The sequence below is a fragment of the Nycticebus coucang genome, chromosome Y, assembly GCF_027406575.1.
Source record: "Nycticebus coucang isolate mNycCou1 chromosome Y, mNycCou1.pri, whole genome shotgun sequence".
In the NCBI taxonomy this organism is placed as follows: domain Eukaryota; kingdom Metazoa; phylum Chordata; class Mammalia; order Primates; family Lorisidae; genus Nycticebus; species Nycticebus coucang.
The window spans coordinates 24,393,652-24,411,446 of NC_069805.1; the positions used below are offsets into that span (position 1 = coordinate 24,393,652).

A 17,795-nucleotide genomic window follows, 5' to 3' on the forward strand; every position below is an offset into this window, starting at 1 on the left:
GTCTGATTTCTGTAATTTACTAGGACCCTGATCGCGGCAAATAACAGTGTAACGAGTGTGGCTCAAGAGGGCTGGGGAGCTCTTTCATCGACCCTATCCCCGGATAAAGGATCTGCAAGTTTTCTGCCATCGCGACCATGCAAAGCCATAATTTACCTTCAGAAATAAGACTTTAAACAGCCAAGGCCTTCCTTCTCCCCTCCACCACCACCCTCAGCCTCGCTCTCTCCACCTTAAACTTATTGACACAACATAATCCCACATTCAAGCAAAATCCTGACACAGCCTCCCTCCTCCTCTTCCCCCTCCTCTTCCCTCCCTCTCTCTCTCTCTCTGTCTCTCTGGCAGTCTCTTTCTCCCTCTCTCCTGCTCTGCTCTCCCTCTCTCCCCCCTTTCCTCCCTCTTCTCACTCTTCTTCCTCACTCTCTTCCCCCTGTCCTGCTATTCTTCCTCCAGGCTACTCTGGCACTAAAACCACTTTCTCTACTCGCTACGCATTTGGTTAGGGGTGGGGGGTGAGAGGCACTGATCTGCGGGGCCGGAACACCCAAATCCCAACTCTCCAGATGAACGAGCAACTGGGCTGCTGTTCCCGGTCACCAACGCACACGAAACATTCCATAAATCCACCGAGGGCTGGCTCCTCCTACCTTCCTCCTCTGCCCCTGCTCCCCAGGCCCCACCTCCTCGGCAGCCAAGACCATGCTAATTTCGCCGCAACGAAGTTTGGGGCTCCACGGGCTGCAAAGAGCCCCCGCCCGCGTGAGGGCTCTGTTGTTATTTTCAAGGGGCTCCTCCAGCCCGCGCCCCGGCTCCCGGGTGGCGCTGCCAGTGTGCCCAGAGGTGCTGGTTGCAAACGCAGCCTGGCACCGGCTGGCCAGGTACTCCCCAGGTCCGCCCGCAGCCTCCCGCTGGCGGGACACTGCCTTGGCGCCCCCCGCCCCCACCTCTCTCGACCCAAAGTTTTGGCGGAGGAGGAAAGTGCCGGGGAGCCAGCCGGCTCCGGAAGCATGGGGTTCCCCCAGTCTTCCTCAAGTCCACGCTACCGGCTGCCGCCGCCGCAGCCGCTCCTGCCTCAGAGCCACTCGCGCCTTGGAGCTGCAGCCCGGCAACTCGCAAGTGAGTAGGAAAACAGAAAGTGCCGGGAGAGCGCCCGGGGAGGACTGGAGATGGGGGCGCCTACCTCGCAGGCGTGAGGGCGTGTGTGTGGCTCGCCCTCTGCGGCCAGTCAGGGTTTCTCTGTGGGAAAGCGGAGAGGAGATCGCAGAGCCGCTCTGCCTCCGCTTCACTGTACACTGCTCCATATATAGTACATGCAACCCGGAGAGACTGAAAACACTCATTTTATATAAGGCAGCCTGCCATTGGCCCCTGCCATGACGGACAGGCCGGGCAGCCAAACAGAAGGCCCGTTACACCCAAACACACACACACACACACACACACACACACACACACACACACACACACACATTTTACAGAGAAACACAAGGATCATCACATTTTCTATTTTCTAATGTTCGGGACCTGTAGACAGTGGGAGAGGACAGGTAGAGAGGCCCAGCAGAGTGGGGTGACGGGGGAAAGCCCTGTCTGTGCCAAGTTGCAAGGCTTGAAACTGGTGTCCTTTTGACTTGGGAGGGTTATGATAACAAACTACAACTCCACTGGATATGGAAGTGGGTTGTTTTTTTTTGTTAATCGTTGCCTTTTTGTGCCCCGTGGAAGAGGCATGTATTGTGTTATAATTTTACAGCCTGACCTGGCTAACAAATGGTCGAAATTAGGTTGGATTTCTTTTGTTAATGGGTGAGTTCTCACTTAGGCCAAAATAGTGCAAGATAAGTTTATTAGCACTCTAATGCAATGAGGTTGTTAATGGCTCATTGGTAGGTAAATTCACAAAAATCAATACAATAACACACAGAAACAAAGATAAATATATTGCTGAAATAGCCAAACTACTTTTAGCTGTTCAGAGGACTGTAATCGCCTGTGTGGAGGAGCAAACTGTGATATCAGGTAGAATAAATCACCGGAGATTGGCTATTTTCCCTTCGCCATAAAAAAGAAAGAATGTCCTTTTGTTTCAATATATATGAGATTTATATTTTTCATGTTATATATATAAATATACGGTTTTTACTTGAAACATTTCACATCTGTGAACATCATGTGTTGGGTAACTTTTGGAGATGATGAACTTGAGAACTGGTCTTTCTGATTTTTTTCTATGATGAATCTTTGGCAGATTATATTTGAAAGTCCAATTTAAATAAATCAGTGGGTTGCTGGGAGAAGGCCAAAGCTGGAAATTAAGAGGAATACATTCTATACTAAACTCTTTTTTAAAAAAATTTAACTAGATATGCAATTTTGAGCAAATTACTTAGTCTCTTCAATGCTCAAGAGTTGGTTTTGAGTTTTGTTTTACGATTTAAATAAAAAGCTTCTCCCAGATCCCTTCATTAAACATTTAGTCAGAAACTACTATGTACCAGTAATTATCTTAGTTGTTTTCTTACAGGTCCTTCTGATTTCACAGTCTATGAATTATTAAATACAAACATTTTGGAGCTTAAGTATACTCTGTAACTTTATGGTTGACATGCATAGCTTTAAAACTTAAAAGAAACCTAAATAAGAAAATTTATTTTAAATCCCCTTTTATTTCCTCGATGCTATCTTAAGGTTTTTCTCTCACATCCATGAAGTTATCAAAAGACAGTCTCTGTGTGAGTATATAAAAAGGGGAAAGAGAAACAGATAGAGAGACAACTTAAGTTTATGAAAACAAATATAGAAATCTAATGTTTTAATTATTTTTTAAAGGAAAATTATTTTTAAAGGGAAATGTATATTTAATCACACCATTTTAAACAGATAATATTAATGACACTTTGCATTCAGTTGACAGAAAGAACAAAGTGTTCTTTATCCAGACTAGACTGCACTGAGGTTGGTGCTAAGTATTATAATCTCTATTTTACCCATAAGAGAAATGAGGCAGGGACAGATATACCTTCTGCTCCATGTTACACAGAATGACAGTGAAAAAGGAATTTAAAACCAAGACTTTTAATACCCAGCACAGATTTTGAGTAAATGACAAACTTCAAGGACAAGAGGCAGATGGAAAGAAAACTGGATAAACTTTCTTAGGTTCTCATTGTGCACTTCTTTTTTTTGAGACAAGAGTTTCACTTTTTCACCCTCTTGGTGGTAGAGTGTCATGGCATCATAACTCAACAATACACTGAAATTTTTGGGCTTAAGTGATCCTATTGCCTCAGCCTCCCAAGTAGCTGGGACTATAAGGCGCCTGCCACAACGCCCAGCTTTATTTTATTTTATTTTATTTTTTTGCCTTCAGGTCTTGGTCTTGCTCTAGTCAGGCTGGTCTTAAACTCCTGAGCTCAAGAAATCCGTCAGCCTCAGTGTCCCGGAGTCTAGAATCACAGGCATGAGCCACTGAGCCTGGCCATTGTTCTCCATTTTATTTTTTTATTATTTTTTTAATTTTTTTGCAGTTTTTGGCGGGGGCTGGGTTTGAACTCACCACCTCAAGCATATGGGGCCGGTTCCCTACTCCTTTGAGCCACAGGCACTGCCCTGTTGTCCTTTTTATAGACGTAAAAGACTCAACAAGAGTTGCCATATTTAATTGCTTGGGAAAGTGCTGTGCATTATTTGTTGGTGTATGTATTTTACAAAAACTATTAAAGACTAGCCTATTCCCCACCCCTGTAGGAAATAACCCCCAACCATTAGGAAAACATTCTTCATATTTTTTGTGGTCACAAGATATATTTGTTGAATTATACTTTGCAGAGTTATTTAGAGCTACAGCCTTCAAAGTTTTAGATCATTCATTGTTATCATTAAATTGTTAGAGTATGTAGCCTTAACATACGTATATTTTTGTATACATTATAATAGATAGGCTATTTAGTAAAATCATATAGTCACAAAAACACAGTATAAAAGCATGAGATTAAAATAACATTAAATAAGAATTCTAAATTTTCCCATAGTCCATAAAACTGTAGATTCCTATGATACAGTTTTACACATACCCGAGGGTTTTGCATTCCAGTTTAGAGACCTCTGGTGCAAAGTGCTAACTGACAAGGATTGACGCAGGAGAGCATAAAGAAGTGCATTAAAGTGACTTCTTGCAAGTCACTATTGCTGTTGGAGAAGTGGTAGGTCCGTAGAACTGTTAGATTGGGAGAATGATAACCTTTTCTTTTTTAGTACTTACGATATATTGATGATATATTTATATGAGGTCATTATGTTGCAGAATAAACCATTACTCAATATTCTTTTGCACAACGTTTATTGAGAGGGTTCTGTGTACTAGGCACTTGTGCATGCCAGATTCTAGAAAAAGAAAGTTGTTTGCTCCTGGAAAAAACAAAGGATTAGAATTCCATTGATAGAGCCTCACCGCTAAGTAAAGAAAGGACTCTTAGAACTAACTTTAATGTAGTATCTTGCCTTTTTGGAAATACTTTTAATAATTTTATTATCTCATTTGAGAGTAAATATCAGGAAATTTTAAATGATGGTGGTGATCAAAAATTAAAAGTATGATGGGGGGGCGGCGCCTGTGGCTCAGTGAGTATGGCGCCGGCCCCATATGCGGAGGGTGGCGGGTTCAAACCCAGCCCCGGCCAAACTGCAACAAAAAAATAGCCGGGCGTTGTGGCGGGCGCCTGTAGTCCCAGCTGCTCGGGAGGCTAAGGCAAGAGAATCGCGTAAGCCCAAGAGTTAGAGGTTGCTGTGAGCCGTGTGACGCCACGGCACTCTACCCGAGGGCGGTACAGTGAGACTCTTGTCGCTACAAAAAAAAAAATATGATCGGGATAGCTTTCTTAGAGTTTATTTAATTTTTATAATGCAGGGTTACAAAAATAAAAACAACTGTTGGTTACGTGGATAAAATGGCATTAAAAAAATGTCAACCAACATTTTTCTGATTTCCACATTTAATAAATGACCAATCACAAGTTGAACTCACATGGTTCGCATATTCTTCCTTCTCATGGCCTTGATTGTCTATTTTTTCATTTTATTTTGTAAGAATAAAATAAGTGACATATATGTTGTAAGTAACATAAAACTATCTTGGGAAAGCATATTTAAATACCTTTATACAGTGGGCACCTGTACCACAGTGGTCACAGCACCAGCCACATCCACTGAGGGTGATGGATTCAAAACAGCCACATACACCAAGGGTGATGGGTTCAAAACAACAGTGACAACTACAACAAAAAAAAAAAATAGCCAGACCTTGTGGCAGGCGCCAGTAGTCCCAGCTATTTGGGAGGCTGAGGCGAAAGAATTGCTCAAGCCCAAGAGTTTCAGGTTGCTGTGAGCTGTGACACCACAGTACTCTACCTAGGGCAACATAGTGGGACTCTGTCTCAAAATAAATAAATAAATAAATAAATAAATAAATAAATACGCGAATGTATGTGTACAAACATAATTTCATTCCTTATTTATGTAGGCCTTCTTTATCCAATCCTAGTTCAAAAAAAATTTTTTTTGTGTGTGTGTGTGTTTTTTTTTTTTTGGCCGGGGCTGGGTTTGAACCCGCCACCTCCGGCATATGGGACCGGCGCCCTACTCCTTGAGCCACAGGTGCCGCCCCCCAAAAATTTTTAACTGATTTTGCTACTCTCTGCCTATGTGACCCTGGAGAAAGTTCCTTAATCAGTCTAAGACTGTTGCCTCGTTTGTGTAATGGGAATAAGAGTAAAAAGAGTAATCATAAATGAAATGATACACATGAAATGCTTGGGCCTAGAACATACTAAACATTCAATCAATATTATTTCAATTGATCTCTCACACATACAAGCCAATGACAGCTGCTTTATAGAAAGTTTTCTAAGACTTAACTATAATTTCAAATGGAGTTTATGAAACTGATTACAACTTACTTGCTGGTGTTTGCAATTTCCTTTTAGCCTGTACTCTACCAACTTCACCATCTCTGCGCATAAAAGAGTTGTCAGCCTGATCCCAGGATAAAGCAAACATCTTATTGGGTGGACATTATTAAGCATCTAAAAAAGCAAGCTTGTAATAAATCACTCTTTGAAACAAGCCATTGAAACTCTAGATAGTTGCAGTGAGGGGTGTCTGCCTTACATAACAATTTATGGCTTGTACTTGACCTTGCTGAGCTTCATTTTTTTCCTTTATAAGATAAAAATAGAGAAAAATCTTACCTGTCTCCTCAGGGCCAATGCAAAGGGAGTAAATACTGGAAGCTGGAGAGTTGGATTACTTTCTCAGCAACAATGCAGAAATTCACAATCTCATAGAGAACCATTTTCTACCAGTACCGTCAGATTCGGGAACAAGAAAGAGAACACCCTGATTTCTTAGGATGATGTTTGGCAAAAACTCTTGGAATTCCCATTCTCCCACGATCTTCTGTAGCATTTTATTTCCGTTACTCTTAACAGCTTTCAAATACTTTGCCTTGTATTACATTATTTATTTATTGATAGAGATCTTTATTAAAGGCAGACACCCTAGCAAAATAGTAATGTCTCCTTCAGTGTTTTATTTTCCAGTGGTGGCTAGAACAGTAACTACTACATTGCCTAACATGTAACAGTAACTCAGCAAACGTTTATAAAATAAATGAACAAGACAAGCAAAAACAAACAAAAAGACCATAAATTGTAAGAAAGCTCAGAGTCCAGAAATAAGAGAGGTGTCAGAGAAGGTTGGGAGTCCCAGGTGTCTGCTAAACAAAACTTACATATTATTTTACTTTTCTACGACACTCTTATGTCTGAGATAGCCAAGCATAACTCACCAAAATTCACATGAGGTAGGTGAGGCAAATAGAGGGACCTTTTAAAGATAAGAAAAATTGAAGCAGGAAAGATGAAATGATTCTGTCAGTATTAAACAGCTAGTAGCAGTACAGGGTTAGTACAAAGGTCCTAGACTCCTAGTTATGGAAGCCCTTTTAGTGGTGGAAGAAAGAGGTGAGTCCAAGGAGTCACTCAGGGATCAGACCATAAGTATAGGTCTCTAAGTGGACAATAATTTTACACGAATGGATTAGATCCTCAAATTCCATATCCTTTGTATTAGCAGGAAGCTCTTTCAAGCCACCATTCATTAGAAGTTTCAACAACATACCCAACTAGGAACTTCTGCTAAGGACACATCCAGGTCCTGGTAACTCCTTCTTCCCAAGATAGTCTATTTCATTTTATCTTTGAATGGTTTTGACCACTACAAAGTTCTTCCCAAACTTAACATAACTTCTCAACTTTTAAGTTCACAAATTGTTCCTTTTTTTCTATTTCCTTGGGACCACACAGAACAATCTAATCCCTCTTACATATGGCACTTGATATATGTAAAGACAGCTATCCACTACCTCCTGCCTTGAGTTGGGCCTTTACTTGCAAGCTAATAGTTGGAGTTTCTTAACACATTTTTCTAAGGCACCCTTGTTGATTCTTAGTCTCCTCTCAAACCCCACCTCTTGTCTTTGTTGATCTGTTTCTTCAAGTGTGTTACAAAGTGCAGGTGGGAGCGGAGGCAGTATGGGGGTACACCATGGCCATGGCTTCTTGATACAATATTTCTATTAATGCAGCCAAAGACAGAATGTGCCTTTTTGGCAGCCAGTCTGCCACAAATTTCTAGCCTGACCCTATTGTTCTTATTCTAAAAAAAAAAAAAAAGTTTTTGAAATGTGAGCTACCAAGCCTGTCTCCTTAATTCTACACTATCTGTTTTAGGGAAATGGAGGCATAAAACTTTATAATCCTGGAAATGTATAGCAGTTAATAGCCAACTCTTTGAAATCTTAGTTCCAACACTTAGGAGCTAAGCCTTGTGAACTTGGAACAAGTTAGATAACTTCCCTTTGCTTCAGTTCTTCCTGTACCAAAAGGATGATAATAATGTACCTCTTAGGTTTTTGCAAGAATCAAATAAAATACATAAAATACTTTAAAACAGTGCTTTTCACGTAAGACGTGCTCAGTAAATGGGTGGGTTTCCCTTTTGTGTTTTTATTCTTTTGGGGTTTTTTGTTTGTTTATTTGTTGTTTAGGTGTTTTTTTGCTAATGAGATTCAGCCCAGAATTCTACTTTGCCAACATCTTTTTGTATGCTGATTGTTCAACACATTTGCTGTTGATCTCACCATCTTTGGTTCATTCACAAATTTTATGTTTTCTTTACATTTTTCCATATCGTTTTTGCAAGCGTTGTCCAAGACAGAAACAAAAAGCCTCTTAATAGGTTACATCTGTCCCTTCTGCAGCACTCGCAGGACCACAGTTGTGGAGCCTGTCCCGTACAGCTACCTATTTTCACCTAAATTTTTATTATTCAAACCTAAAGAAATTTGCAGAAAATAATATAATGTAGCAACCACCTACGCACTTCATTGCAAGTTAACATGTTATTACATTGCTTCAGATTCCTTTATAAGAAATAAAACATTGCGGATCCGTATGAAACTCCCTTCCCTTATCTGCTCCCTTCCAGTTTTCACAGAGGTAACCATTATTGTGTAATTTTATTCTCATTATCCTATCTGTATTTTTTGCATCCCACTCATGAAAATACATACGACTTTATAAAGAGTTTATGAAATTTACATTACTAATGTTATCAGAGAGGAGTTCTTTGGTAAGTGGGGTTTGACAACATTAGTTAATTAAAACAAAAACCAGAGTTTATAGTGAAGTATGGGATAGCTCTTAGAAATAAAGCAAAATTTGCAGAACCAGATCTCACATAACTCAGCATTAATGTCATCTCCAGGAATTGAGATCGTTTTAGGTTAGAATATCTTCATTATGATAAATTTGCTCAAACTCTTTTCAATCTGTTGTTTATGCCACTGAAGAGAGGGGAATGGCAGACTCCAGTTGGCTTTACCAATGTTTCATGCTTACCCTTTGGCCAGAGTGGAAGAGGACCCTTTGTTTGATCTTCCCACCAAGATTGTCCAGTAACCTAATCTGGTGTGGGGAGAAGCACAGGCAGGAGAAGCAGTGGGGTGATGGATGCAACATATTGGAAACATTCTAGTTCTTGGTAGAGTCACAGGTATTCACTTAATAACTTGCAGAAATGTTACATAATTCTTTTGTATGTATAAACATATTTAAAAAATTAAACTCTAAGAATATGACAGGAAAAAAAGGCATGCATGCAAGAAGGTTTTTTGGTTACCAGTGTAAAAGTAGAGTCCTAGTAAGAGAAGAAGGCAAATAGATACTGGACAGGGGAAAGCAAGAGATCTGTAACATCTCCAGCAGCCACAGTGCAACTGAGCTATCAGTTTGTTAACCTTGTACAAAAGATAAATAGGGTTAGGCTAGCTTAATGACCCCACCCTAACTTCTAGCAAATTCTTCATCCTTTTTCTAAGTATGCACAGATCTTTTCTTCACTTGCCTATCTTAGTCAGATTGCATTAAGTTTCAAATACCAGATTGACTGTTTCTAATTTGTTAACATGCTGACCTATGGCAGTGCTATTGAAGAGAAGGAAAAATGAAATTAGTAATTTTGCCTGTCACAATATAATAGAAGGATAGGAAGGAAAGAAAGGAATGTGACCTGAATAGCGTAGGAGAGGGGGAGGAAATCATATAAAAGAAACCTTTTCATAAATAGATAACTCTGAATTAAAAGAAGAGGGAGGTCTCCTCGAGCCTCTTGAGCAACAGCTGGGTCACAATATTAGGTGAAGGGGTAAGGGTCTTTTTGCCAACTCCCTAAGTCAGAGGTTGCAGCAAAGTCAAGGCCTTCTTTGGCCACTTTGACTTAGACACGTCCTTCCTTCAACAACTTAATTGCAGAGGAGTGTCACATTCTTTCCCCTCTCCAGTCCTACTTGTTCTGTTCAGAGGAATAAAGCAGGCAGCAGAAAACTCCTTCAGTCCAGAGAAGCTTTTTTCCCTAATTTGAAGGTGTCATCTGCTGTCGCACCCTTCACAGGCTGGAATCATCTCTATCACTCCAACAGGAGAGCTACCAATTCACAAGGTGCCTCAAAGTGTTGAACAGAGAAGAGCTAATCCAATATCGTAGTGATCATCTGTGAAATCAGTAGCTTTTCCATCCTGAGTGAAGTAAAGAAGAAAGAGGCATCCAGTAAAGCTCAAACTGGAATCCTAGTGAGAATGGAAGAAAGAGCCAAGCCTGAGGAGCAAAACTAAGTTTCACGGGTCATTCACTCATTCAATCATTCAACAACATTTATTAAATGGAATCATTCAACAACATTTATTAAATGGTTTTCTGGGCCAGGTACTATGGCTATTATTGCAAGAGACACCAAGCAGATGTGGTCCCTGTGCTAATGGAGCTTAGGGTCTAGCGCAGAGACAGTTGCAATATACAAAGTAACAAAAAGTGTTGCCCAGAATCAGGCTTGGAGGCAGAGCAGGCCAGCTTGCAATGCTGGGGGAATATAAACACGGAGGAGTGAACCTCAAGATCTAAGGTTGCTAAAGCCTTAGTCGTTTTAAAGAGTACAGAGGTTGTAGTCAGCTAAGACAAAAGGCTGGATTATGGGATCTTTAGATTCTTAGCTTGGCTTTATATTTTAACTAAAAGAGAATTCCAATTTGAGATATATCCTTTTTTGTGATTTGTGTGGTCACTATTATTACTTTTTAAACATTGGGGTTTATGTTTAGTAGTGAGTGGTTGGAAGAGATAATTGTTTTTCTTGCCTCAGAAATTCTAGTAGGAGGCTAAATATATAGACGTATTCAGCAAAAAAATAGAAAAGTTCAAGTGTTAAGACCAAATTCCGCCACTGAGAGATCACCAGACACACATGCAGAAAACAAAGGAGTGCTACTTTATTCAAGCATGCTTAGGCCATAACTCAGGCAGAACTCTGCTCAGAGTGGACGACCTCAAGGTAGAAATGATGGTGGGTTTGTACTCTTTGGTGTGATGCATTTTGGGGTGCAACAAAACACGGGGGAAATTTCCCAGGGGAGACCAGGACCAAGTTGTGGGGTTGGTCCATGCAGGGACTGAGGTAATTTAGGAGGTTTAGGATTGGCTGGCTCTATCTGGAACTGACCCTGCCTGGAGGCCGTGAGACTAGGGAGGGCGGGCTTTCCCTGGTTTTGGCTGGGGCAGGAGGGCCAACTCTCACCCAGGGGCAGCTGCTGAGAATCAGCCCCTGGTGAAAGACTGACTCTACCCCCCACCTTCCTCACACTGCTAACTAGCCTTTTTATCTTCTCCCTTTCTTATATCCCCTATGTCTCCCATTGCCCTTAACATCTGTGGGTGGGAGTTAGTTAACATTATAGTGTTGCAGTCAAAACCCTCTCTTTCCAGCAATTAAAGAGTTACTACAGAGTTTGTTAAAAACTATTTTTTTCTGGTTGCAGAAAACCTGTGGTTGCTATGTTACAGTTTTGAGATAAGGTGCTTCAGCAGAAGACCCAAGGTCAGTTATGCATTTAGAACTAGAGAAAAAAAAATGGTCTTCTTTAGACTATAGCCACTTTTCCCCCCCTCCTCCGCCCCAACACAGGGTTAGGATTTGCCGCCGGGCCCTTCACAAGTACTAGTGGTTATAAGAAGATATGTCAGGAAATACTACACACCGGAGGTTTCAGGTGCCTGCTACACAGACGATTTCAATGACTATTTCCTTAGATAAAACATGTCTGGTTAGAATGACAAACACTAGATATTGATGAAGATTTTAGTTTTTATTTATATTTTGGAAAGGCATAATTACATTTTGATTTTATGTCATTTCTCATGAAATAGGCCTGCTTGCTATTCTACTGGGATTGTGTTCCCTTAATAAGTTATGCAATTTGTGTTGATATTTGCTTTATCTGTGCATGTTCATGGGGTGTATATGAACTAAGGCTCCCTTTCTTAGAGCTTAACAGCTGGTTGTTCTGTGCTCAGAAAGATATGGATTCAAACACTGGCTCGGCCAGTTACTAGTTATATGACCTTGACCAACTTTCTTAATCCTACCAAGCCTTAGGCCTCAGTTTTTTTGTTTTTTTTAGAGACAAAGTCTCACTTTGTCGCCCTCAGTAGAGTGCTGTGGTGTCACAGCTCACAGCAACCTCTGCTCCTGGGCTTAGGTGATTCTCTTGCCTCAGTCTCCTGAGTAGCTGGGACTATAGGCGCCCCCTACAATGCCTGGCTATTTTTTTGCAGTTTGGCCAGGGCTGGGTTCGAGCTTGCCACCCTTGAAATATGGGGCTGGCACCCTACTCACTGAGCCATAGGCACCACCCTAGGCCTCCGTTTTTTAAACTACAAATGGGGATCATAATGGTTCCTTAAGTGTTATTGGGAAAATTAGACAAAGTGATGAATATGAAAATAGCCACTGATACTCCATAAATAATAGCTTTTATTTCAAGGGTGGCTTGTCGTATAATGTTATGTTTAGTGTCCAGTGATGTGGAGCCCTGGGTAATAAATAGGAATTTTATTTTCTGAATATAACTAAAATGCTTGAGAGATTGGGGAGGGGGCTCTTCTTTGAGGATTGCTAAATTTAATATGGAAGCACACATAGTATTGTGCAATAATTGGATGAACTAAATATTTACTTGTTTTCTTTACAAAAGATAGTGATGGTTCCAATTATTTAGGTAATATTGGATAAATCCAGATTTGAGTTGTTTAAATTTCTCAATAGGTGTTGATGGTAGAACAAGAAGTCATTTTTTGTTCTGAATTCCCATTGCAGCATCAGCATACACAGTCTTATAATAGGATTTTTCAAATTGCAGTTCATTAGAGTCACTCAGTTGAGGTCAGGAGTGGTAGTTACACCAGTAATATAGCACTCGCGAAGGCTTAGGCAGGAGGATCCCTTGAGCTCAGGGGGTTTCAAGACCAGTCTGAGCAAGAGTGAGACCCCATCTCTAATAAAAATCTGAGACAGGAAGATTGCTTGAACCCAGGAGTTTGAGGTTTCTATGTTTGAGTTTGAGCTCGGCTGAGGCTATGGCAGTCTAGCCAGGCAACACTCTGGAAAAAAAAAAAAAAAAGAATTGCCTAGTTCACTTGCTAAAAACTCAGATTCCTGGGTCTGATGTGTGAAGATGTCTGTGAATTTTAAGTAAATGCCATAACCCAGCTGACTTTTATAAACATCTAAGCTTAGGAAAAATGTAGACCATACAAATAATGGTGTCCTCAAATACACTATACTCCTAAAGTTTTGTCAAGTTGTGCATATTATTTGAATGGTAACTTCTATGAAATATTTATGTGATACACCATGATGCTTTCAGAGGACATAAAACTTTTCTTGTTCCTTATGCATTGACAATCATTTCTAAATCATTTGATTAATAATGATTTCTTTTCTCTCTTACTCTTCAGAAACAATTGTCTTTCTCTGCCTATTGTAACAGCTAGATTGTTACCTTATGCTTGTTACTAAAGAGTGGGGCTGGGGATGAGGCAAAAGTGAATAGTTATGTGATTGGTGTCTATAGAGAACCCCTGGTTGATGCAAACCTCTCCCTGGTTGAATTCAAATGTTCAAAATGACCTTTCTCTCCCCAGTGTCTCTGTCCCTAAGTCTCATTTACACCCCTGACATATATCCTTGTGACATCCCTGCCCTATGTGACCCTGACCCTTTCTATACTGTTCATAATCCAGATCTATTTTGATCTATGATTGCTATCTCATTCCACTTCTGAAAATTTGTTGGCCATGAAGACAGTAAAACTTGCAAATTCCAGTTCTTATTTAGAGAAGAAATATATGCATAGAAGTGTCACTTCAAGTTGGGGGGTGAGGAGGAGAAAGGGAAGATGCCTATGAATTCAGGGACGAGATCTCTACCTTTATATTGTCTGACCCACAGGTAGTTACAGGCACAGAGACAGCTGAGCCATGAAGGCAAATTACTTGCTGCTTGTAAGATGTTGGATCTGCAAGTATTTAGTTTGCTAAGCCATTTTCTACTGCTCAGGAATCGTGACAAGTTTTGATATTTGAAGTTCTGTGGTTTGAGAGATTGGTGGATGAACAATGCTAATTGCCTTTTACTTAAAGATGTTTTTAGGAGATCCTTGTGGCTTTAATGAAAGCAATATCCTGTATGTAGTAAATTTAGAGATTATAATCCAGGAAAGCAAAATCTCTTCGGCATGAATTTCCAAGCATCCCAGGAAAGATACCTTTCCATTTAGCAACCTTAATAAAAGTGAGGTTCATATGCTGAGATGGCTCCATCAGGACTCTCAGATCACAGAGGTGGCTTCAGATAGTCTGCTGCAGAGCAGGGGTTACACACATTGGCTTTGGAGTCAGATCGATGTTGGTTTGGGGATCCTGACTCCACCTCTCACAAAGTGTATGAAACTGGACAAATGAGGGTAACAATAGCCGTGGTGAGAAAAATATGGTAATGAATACAAAGCCTTTAGTGTTACCCCTGGGGTGCAGTAGCACCTCAATATTCTTCTTTATTGTCTTATGAACCTATCGTCCCAATCTTTTTGTGCATTTTATCCAAGTCTTTTTATTTGTTTGTTTGTTTTGAGACAGAGTCTCACTCTGTCGCCAGGGCTAGAGTACCATGGCATCAGCCTAGCACTCAGCAACCTCAAACTCTTGGGTTCAAGCAATCCTCCTCCCTCAGCCTCCCAAGTAGCTGGACCTACAGGCACCTGCCACAATGCCTGACTCATTTTTCCATTTCTCTTAGAGATGGGGTCATACTCTTGCCCAGGCTCAAGGGATCCTGCCACCTTGCTGGGACCTATCCCTTGTCCAAGTCTTTTTCAAATTAAATCATGTAATATGTCAATATGTCTCTAATTCCCTATTCTTCATTTTCTCCAATTCATGTATTAATTCAACAAATATTTCCTGAGCGCCTACTACATGTAAAGCATGTACGTGAGACAGAGAACAAAACAGACAAAAATCCTTGCCATCGTGGAGCTTTGATCTAGCTAAGGGGAGAAATACAGGGTGTCCATAAAGTTCATGTGCAATTTAAAGTAGTTGACTGTTTTACATAGTCAATAGACAATAAATATAGTAGATAAGTTGATTACATAGTATGCTAAGTGGGGCTAATATTATGGGGGAAAACAGAGCAGGGTTACATATGGAGACTGGATGTGGGGGTAGAGGTGTTCCAGTACTGAATGCAAAGATCAGGAGAGGCTGTGTGAAATTATTTAAACATAGGATGGAAGAAAAAGGTCTTTTATTGTGAAGTTGTCCAGAGCTCAGTACACTTTGGTGATTTTTAGGCAAAAGTGAGAGACTGGAATGCCTGAAAGCAGTGGGAAATCATTCCTGAATTTCTCAAATGCAGCAGAAAAGCAGCAGAAGGAAGCTTGGTGGTGCTTGCCCACTAGGTGGCAAGACCCATTTTCTGTTGGTTTGCTCTTTCTGATCTACTCTCCTCCATACTCTAGAGGTCACAGAGTCTTCATCCCTCTCCCCTCTCAGTTTCACCTTTTGGGACCTGGTATGATGGATAATTTTATCAGTGAAAGATGAACCATTAGTTCTTTTAAAGAATTGCTGCTATATCTGTGTTTTATACAACATAGAGTTGATAAAACATAGAACTGCATGTTTTATATAACAAAGTTAAATCCTTTGCAACTCAAGAAGACATACACAATTTAAAATAAATTCATGATTAGATTTAATCTTTAGGGTGGTGCCTGTGGCTCTGTGAGTAGGGCGCTGGCCCCATATACTGAGGGTGGCAGGTTCAAACCCAGCCCTGGCTAAACTGCAACCAAAAAATAGCTGGGAGTTGTGGTGGGAGCCTGTAGGCCCAGCTGCTCGGGAGGCTGAAGCAGGAGAATCACGGAAGCCCAAGAGCTGGAGGTTGCTGTGAGTCCTGTGACATCATGGCACTCTACCGAGGGTGGTAAAATGAGACTCTGTGTCTACAAAAAAAAAAAAAAAAAAAATTAGATTTAATTTTTACTATCAAAAACAGTAGCCTATTTTTTTAAAGCCTCTTAAAGTTCGAAGAGTACTGCAGTGGGATTCACAGTCTAGGGACCGCCCCAGTCCTGCTGTGAATTGTCATGGGACAGTGCTATGCCCAAGACTTTTTCACCTGTGAACTGGAGGGTCCACTTCTTTAATTCATGAATTTTTTGAAAAACTCCAAGAAAAGTCTTCTAGAAACTACAACAGGTGTAATGTGTAATATTACAGTCTTTTGACATCTGCTCTATTTGTGGCTGGGAACAAAAATGGAGCAGTAATCATCCACATATTATTTTTGTCTCTTTACCTTTCATGTTGTAAATGAAGGAGAGAATGTATTCTTACTACATACTGCTTACTAGCAGGTTTACCATATGTGTAGAACTTCAAGGCCTTATCATGAGATGTTAGATATCAAACATTTAAAATATTCCATATTTGTGAACTTAAAGACACTTACAAGTGACCTAAGCCTGTCTTCAAGGTTTCAAAGCCTTTTAGACATTAGTGTTTTTATATCAAAGTTAATTATATCAGTAACATGTTTTAACATAAGTAATATTATAATCCTCACTTTATATAGGAAGAAATTAAAATGTACAGAAGGTACAAGGTTGGACAATTAAGTTCTTAAACTCATCCTAGAAAAAAGTGCATTCTCAACTGTAAGTTCAGACTTTTCCTTGATCTTCTAAACCAGCCTGCAGGCCAAATCTGCTTTCTCTCCCCCTCTTCTTCCCACCCCTTATATGGATTTTATATTGTTTAATGTTTGAAAAAATCAAAAGAATATTAATATTTTTTGAAATATGAAAATTATTTGAAATTCAGATTTCAATGTTCATAAAGTTTTATTGGAATACAACTATATCCATTAAATATATTATTTGTTTATGTATATGGCTGCTTTCCTGAGAAAATGGCAAAGTTGAGTAGTTGTGACAGAGATTATATAACTCACAAAGGTTGTAATATTTACTATCTGTCCCTTTACAGAAAAAAATTGCCATATCTAGACCAATATGGATCTCTTTGTGTTAGAGGACTAAGAAGAACATACCTACCTGCATAGAGTTTCAGCTCTGCCTTATTTTACATATACTTGCACGTGGTATATGTTGTTGAAACGTACACTGTTTTAATAGTTACATTTTATTAGTCACTTGTTCCCAGGTATGGGCACCATAAGACCTTGCAGAGTAAATGAATGAAGGAACAAATGGGAATAATAATTAAAAATGAGTAGTCATCCCATAAAGGAAGAAATGTAGCAGCATGAGAGAAGATGTATAGTTTTCTTACAAAATGAAACAGTGTACGTTTCAACAACATATACATCTTCTCTCATGCTGCTACATTTCTTCCTTTATGGGATGACTACTCATTTTTAATTATTATTCCCATTTGTTCCTTCATTCATTTACTCTGCAAGGTCTTATGGTGCCCATACCTGGGAACAAGTGACTAATAAAATGTAACTATTAATTAACTTGTATAGACAAAAATAATTGACCATTACTAGGAGTTTGTATAGTGAGAAGTGCTCTCGTAGGTTATGGCTAGAACAGAATGGAAGGATACTTGACTTGTCTGAGGAAGTTGGTAAAGACATCCTGGAAAAGAAGACACTTGAGCTGAACAAGGGTGGGGAGGAGGGGACGTGTGCTCCATGTTACAGAAATATTTTCAAAGGCCTGCATCAATCCAGGTTCAATGCAGGAAACAGGAACCAATGTAGTCATCTGAAGAAGGAAAGGATTTAGGTAAAAATCCACATATAATTAGGACAA

General features: G+C 40.0%; 1 protein-coding gene across 1 annotated transcript in view; it reads left to right on the forward strand.

Annotated features, from left to right (window-relative positions):
* Nucleotides 1-766: 766 nt before the first annotated feature.
* LOC128578999 (serine palmitoyltransferase 2-like) overlaps nt 767-17,795 on the forward strand; it is a gene marked incomplete at its 5' end in the record, with an annotated part of 30,881 nt that continues 13,852 nt past the window's right edge. Inside the window, 1 exon segment of the mRNA XM_053581320.1 lies at nt 767-1,119. Within this exon segment, the coding sequence (XP_053437295.1) occupies nt 767-1,119 (353 nt within the window).